Here is a 6,551-nt window from a genome sequence, read left to right on the forward strand (position 1 = left end):
CAATTTTTGGTGATTTACTTCTCAGTCTAATGGCTTCACATAGCTATGCTACTGGCAGGAGAAAAAAGGCCACTGGCCTGTTTTAATTTAAACCCCCAATGAGTGTACAAAATATTTATCAGTTAGTAATAAAATGCTCACATTCTGGCAAGCTATTTTTCTCGTTAACTGCAGGAGCCAATTCCACAACCCACCAGACACCAGTTAATTTTATGTACACACAACAAAGGTGTGTACATAAAGGGAAATTTGGAATTTCCATGCAAGTGATTCTATTTCTTGCTACTCTCACGGCTGTGGCAAAGGAAGACCAATGGCCTATCTTTGTATTTTTTTCTCCAGGGCAACAGTTCTCTACAAGAGTGAATGTATGTGTGGTTGCAGCTTATAAAGGCTTACTATACATGCCCTTAGGCTTTCCTGGTGGCTCAGTTAGTAAAGAATCTGCCTGCAATATGGGAGACTTGGATTCAATCCCTAGGTTGGGAAGATCCCCTGGAGAAGGGAATGGCAACCCACTCCAGTATTCTTGCCTGGAGAATCCCCATGGACAGAGGAGTCTGGCAGGCTGCAGTCCATGGGGTCAGATAGAGTCGGACACGACTTAGTAACTAAGCGCAGCACGTCTATGACCTCAGGGGCATATTTAATTAGAACAGGCATCTCATTTTCAAGTTCATCCTTAGTAAATACAAGGGCTATTATCAAAGCTTTACCTTTTAGGGCTAGTGACTTGATTTGGTGGTAGTGCTGAAAGCACGGCCGCCAGCCGTGAAGACTTGACGTTAACCCCTGTCTAGAGTAAAATTTCATTAGCCTTATCGAAAAACAAATACACACACGAGAACCCAGATACAGAAATATTAGTTGCATCAATCTCGCAAAACCACTCAAGCATTTAATTAAATAACTAAGTAGGCATAGTTTTCTCTTCTCGTTACCAGTTTCACTTCCTTTTGCTGTTTTTTATGGCCTGATTTTCAAGGAAAACGCAGAATATTGATAAGGAAAGTCCATATCCTCTGACTGTCTTGTTTTTTAACTTTTCTTCTTAACTCACTAACTTTGTGAGCTCAGTATATGTTTTCTTTGCACCACCACCAGGACCCAGTATATGAAGCATAATGAAACGGCACGTTTAATGGAACACAGATCCCTGATGAAGGTCAGCGTGGTGAGGGCGTAGAAGGCACAGTCCCAACGGACTAGAGGCAACTGACTTCCTTCAGTTTATAACAGCAAAGCTGACGTCAAATTGCACAGAAACGGCTGATTTTAAAAATCTTCATAAGCGACTAAAATAAAAATCTTTTTAAGTTAAAGAAACCTAATGCTTTGAGGTAGACGATGCTGTTGTCAGATAATGAAGTAATAGTGTAAAGATATAAAAATAAAACTACGGGAAAAAAGCACTGATTTGAAATTATCTTCTTTTATGTTTGGATGGAAACATTTCCAATTCAAGGTTTTAAGCACAAAATCCAGGTATGTCATGTGGTGGACTTGCTTCAGCTGGAGATGAACTTGGCACCCGATGGAAAGAATCCAGACTCTCATGAACAGCAAACCACAAAATGACTGTCCCTGTGAAGAAGCCAGTGACTCCACATTTGACTTTTCCAGCTTGCCTCATTCCCCAAGTTCAGGTTCTAGAACCTAAAAGTCTTCTTCAGCATTTAACCAGTTCTTTGCTGGTGGAAGGGGCTGGGACTGTCTCTCCACACGTGAACTGATCCTTGTCATAAATCACTTTTATAATGAGAGAGCAGCTAGGGCACGTTGCCACATCTTCTCCATTTTCCAAATCTTCCTTGGTGATGCAGAAGTTATCTCCACACGGGCAGGGGTAGAAGTAGGTCTCCGAGTCCTCGTCGTATTGGAAGTCCTCGATCTCCACCTCGTCGTGAAATACCGCCATTATCACTGGAACGGGCACAAGTCTGTCAACTTCGCCGTCCGACGCAGGCCGGGGACTCGGGCCAACTTAGCTGGCGCCCGCCCACACGGGCGTCTGCACAGAGCACCGGCCCGCGGAGGCCCGCTTCCGGCCCACGGAGGCCCGCTTCCCTATCTCAGTTATTCTGCCACAGATTCCCTCTAGAGTATTTTTCATTTCAGTTATTGTATTGTTCATCTCTGTTTGTTTGTTCTTTAGTTCTAAGTCTTTGCTAAACTTTTCTTGTATCTTCTTACCTGTGCCTCCATTCTTTTCCTGAGATCTTGGATCATATTTACTATCATTACTCTGAATCTTTCTCAGGTAGATTGCCTATCTCCTCTTCATGTAGTTGTTCTTGTCGGTTTTTATTTTGCTCCTTTGTCTGAAACATATTTCTTTGTCACCTGATTTTGTTAAATTTACTGAGTTAAATTTAATTTTTGTTAAATTTGTTAAATTTCCTCTTGCTTCTGGTGTCTGATCCCTGGGGTGTGATGTTGATCCAGATGTTTGTGGCATGATCCTCTTAGTAGGGGGTTTGATTGGTGTTGTAATGACCAGAGCCTGCCCTGGATATTGAGAATAGCCCCCCATTTACTCTTTGCTTGTCACTGCCCTATCAGGAGTGAGGTCTGCTCCCTAATTGTTGTAGTAGAGGCCCCCTGACCTGTTTCTCAGCTGTCATTTTAATCTGTGGCACAGGTAGGTTGTATTAGAGCACTTTCACTGGGAGAGAAGCCACTGAATATTCCTCCTCTGGAGCCATTCATTTGTGAATATACTCTTCGGTGTTCTCTTTGGGTCTTGTGTAGGCTCACAAAGTAAACAGTTGTTGGCACTGCTCTCAGTCTCATCTTACCTGTGTGTAGGCCTGAATTTGGCCCTGGTGACTCTTAGGTGTTGTTTTCACCAGGACACTGGCATAGATCCACTGAGATCAGGACCCAGGACTTCAGTAGCCATGCACCTGGACCAGCTATGGAAGCAGCTCAGGTTCTGGCCTGACCTAATCTCTATGTGTACATGCCCACAAAGCCCACAGCTGTTAAAGTCAGACCTATTCCAGCTTCTAAAATATTTATTCTTTCAGATCTTTTGTAACCACTGAATTTAGGAAGCCATCAAAGGAGTTTCATGCAGCTACAAGGAGAGATTTCAACTCCTCTTCCTTAGTCACAGAGCCAGCGGGGCTCAGCTATGGCTTCAGTGCCTCCTAGTTGGAGGAGCTATCCATGCTGGGATACTGAGACAGCAGCGTGCATCCCAGTATCCACTGACAGATTTCCTAATAGTGAGAGCTTTCCTCACAAACCTGGGAAAATGGGGCAGGTCCCAGCACTCACTGATGGACTTAATAGGGGAAATATCCCAGGACTGGAGGGCAAGTCCCAGCATCCACTGGTAGACTCCCTAGTCACAGAAGTTTCCTTGCCATTTGAGGAGAGTTTAGGCAAATCCTGGGACCCACTGGTGGAATTCCTAGAGGTCAGAGCTGTCAGCTCATTTCTGGGTCAGTGTGGGCAGGTCCTGTGACCTGTTGGTGGAATTACTAGTTTGGGAAGCTCTCTGTGCCCATTTGGGTCAGTGGAGGGAGTGGTCCTGGGGCTCACTGGCAAAATTTGAAGTTTGTAGTAGTGAGAAGTGCCCATACCCTTCTGGGTCCACATATGTGAAGCTTGACATCTGCTTGTGGTCTGGAAGAGGTGGCCGGTGCCCATCTTTGGAGCCCAAGATGACAGTGGTGACTTGTGCCCATCCACAAAGGTCCTGTAGGAGGTGTTCTGTGCCTGAGAGCTCTCACAGGGAAAGACACTTTTACAGTGGTCCCACCCCTCTCCTGTACACCTCCCAATAATGATGCCTCACCTCTCTGGCAGGCCCAGGACTCTTCCTAGTATACTCTCAGTTGCTACAGCCTGAACTCTTCAGCTGTTTCCACATACAACCCTGGTCCTCTCCCTGGGACTGAGCTCTTGAATCTGAGCATCAGCATGTGCCTCTCACCCCTACCAACAGAGAACTGTCTAGGTTGTGGGGAGCCGGGTGGTTTTGTTGACTCTCTGGGCAGGTTACTCACTGTTACACCTTCCACAGATTGGTTGTTGCTCTCTCCTCTAAGGCTCTGAAATTCCCCATCTGTCCAGGCTGATCTTGTTGATAAGAAGACTTCCAGAGCTGTGGGTACGTTTCCTCATTCACAGCTGCCTCCCTGGGGCACACACAGTACTGATTACTTCTTTTTCTTCTTCCTTTGGTTCTTTCCTGATTACATGGAAGTTTTCTTGTCTTTTCAGAGATCTGAGGTCTTCTGTCAATGCTCAGTAGCTGTTCTGTGTGAATCTTTCCACTTGTATTTTCAACGTTTCTGTGGAAAGAGGTGATTTTACTTCATACTCCTCTCCCATCTTGATTCTCCCCCTCTCCTCAGTTCAGTTCAGTCACTCAGTCGTGTCCGACTCTTTGCAATCCCATGAATTGCAGCACGCCAGGCCTCCCTGTCCATCACCAACTTCCGGAGTTCACTCAAACTCACGTCCATTGAGTCAGTGATGCCATCCAGCCATCTCATCCTCGGTCGTCCCCTTCTCCTCCTGCCCCCAATCCCTCCCAGCATCAGAGTCCTTTCCAATGAGTCAACTCTTCACAGGAGGAGGCCAAAGTATTGGAGTTTCAGCTTTAGTGTCAGTCCTTCCAAAGAACACCCAGGACTGATCTCCTTTAGAATGGACTGGTTGGATCTCCTTGCAGTCCAAGGGACACTCAAGAGTCTTCTCTAACGCCACAGTTGAAAAGCTTCAATTCTTCGGCCCTCATCTTTCTTCATAGTGCAACTCTCACATCCATACATGAATACTGGAGAAACTACAGCTTTGACTAGACGGACCTTTGTTGGCAAAGTAATGTCTCTGCTTTTGAATATACTGTCTAGGTTGGTCATAACTTTCCTTTCAAGGAGTAAGCGTCTTTTAATTTTATGGCTGCAACCACCATCTACAGTGATTTTGGAGCCCCCAAAACCCTAACCCCCTCTCCTAAAGCTCTTTAATTGGTTCATTGATACAGCTCTATAACTACAGATATAATTCACCTAGCAGATTGTTCTGATGCTTTAAAGAGTTGAGAAATTTACTCTCACCTTGTCCTTTCCACTAAAGAAAAAAAAAAATGTCCTTCAATAAAAAACCGATCTTCTGTGTTGCCTAGAAGAAAGAGATCTTCTTTCTTCTGTGTCATCTTTGTGTTTCTCTAGGTTATCTGGGTCTAGTATATTATGGTCTTTGACATATTTTACAACTATGCATTGTCTACATTAAGCACATCCTCTATTGCTCATTGTCTTTGACCTCTTTTTATTATATTGGTCCTCTGAATTATCTTTTGTATGAGTTATAACAGTGGCTTGGTTTGCTTACTGAATGAGTTGAATTAAAATATAGTCTTTAACATATCTGGATTTTTATATCTGCATGAGTCATAAATTTTTCATAGTCTAAAAATTGTCTTCAATGCCTCAGAGCTTCCTTTCCTCAATAATCATGTGTTAGTCACTGTAGTATTTATATATCAACTTGCTGGTTTGTAATACTGACAGCTATAAGCATTATGTTAAGTTTTATAATTAATGTAATTAATGATATTTACAAAATAAATACTGAGCCACAAAGATTCACAAGATTCCAATGACTAATTCAGGCAAGCACATTTTTTTCATCTGATTTAAGACAGTATCTTTGAACAGTGTCTCTCTTTTATAAAAATCACAACTAGATTTCAGGGAAGAGCTTAATATGGTGGAATATGTTAAGAGATTGGAGAACAGATTAGGTGCTGAGGTGACCAAAAATTAAATAATGAAGCTGTAGACTCGAGCAGTGTGTTTGGGGATTAGATTATCAAACAAATGAACAAATACAATTACACTTATACAGCATAAAATTTACTCAGTTTAATAAGACACAGAACTAACAATAGCATGCAAAGAGTAGCATCACAGGGACTTCAGAAAAAGAGACACTGTTTATGAAGTGTCCTAATGGGAATGAAGTTTAGCCATAAGGTTCATCTAGACTAACATGAGTGTGGAACTCATCATCACAGGGGAGCCCATAGGTCCAGATATCATCAGTTAAATATTTTTGTAGTTATATAGCTTTCTGTGAAGATAAATGTATCACTCCAGAAGTTCAAAATAATAGAATACTCAATACTTACTGCAATGTACAATTGTGAGGGAACATCTTGGATAATCAGTACATAGAAATCAGTGGAGTAACTCATCTATCTTCTGGGTTGATGTTTCTAAACATTTGAGTAGGGGCTAAAAATTTAGGCTTTTGAAAGGATTTACAGTTCAGATGTTGCCCTTTTCCCTCTATCAGCAAAGAATGCTAGCAATATGTCTGAAAGCAGATTTTGTGTGAGTAAAAGAAAACTAATGATTTACACAGAGAGGATAAAATTTATGTATGGACCATTAAATGATAAAAAAGCTTGAAATGTATTACTTCCCAACCCAATCTAAAATCTACTGCAATTTTCCTTTCTTAAAATTACTTCTCACTCACCATTACCATTCCTGTCACTACCAGGAAACTATCATTTGTGTGTTGCC

The 6,551-nt window shown here is 42.5% G+C and overlaps 1 protein-coding gene across 2 annotated transcripts; it reads right to left on the reverse strand.

Moving 5' to 3' along the window:
• Positions 1–1,355: 1,355 nt before the first annotated feature.
• Positions 1,356–1,930, reverse strand: LOC138090739 (diphthamide biosynthesis protein 3). Of its 2 annotated transcripts, XM_068986445.1 has the most exons (2): positions 1,787–1,930; positions 1,356–1,735 (listed from the first exon to the last, which is right to left on the reverse strand). In XM_068986445.1, the coding sequence occupies exons 1-2, from the start codon at positions 1,916–1,918 to the stop codon at positions 1,670–1,672; spliced, it is 198 nt and encodes a 65-aa protein (XP_068842546.1). In that variant the 5' UTR covers positions 1,919–1,930; the 3' UTR covers positions 1,356–1,669. The 2 variants fall into 2 exon arrangements, with proteins under 2 accessions (XP_068842546.1, XP_068842539.1); XM_068986438.1 differs by having other exon boundaries at positions 1,356–1,930.
• Positions 1,931–6,551: the final 4,621 nt, after the last annotated feature.

Source organism: Capricornis sumatraensis, chromosome 1 (assembly GCF_032405125.1).
Source record: "Capricornis sumatraensis isolate serow.1 chromosome 1, serow.2, whole genome shotgun sequence".
NCBI lineage: Eukaryota > Metazoa > Chordata > Mammalia > Artiodactyla > Bovidae > Capricornis > Capricornis sumatraensis.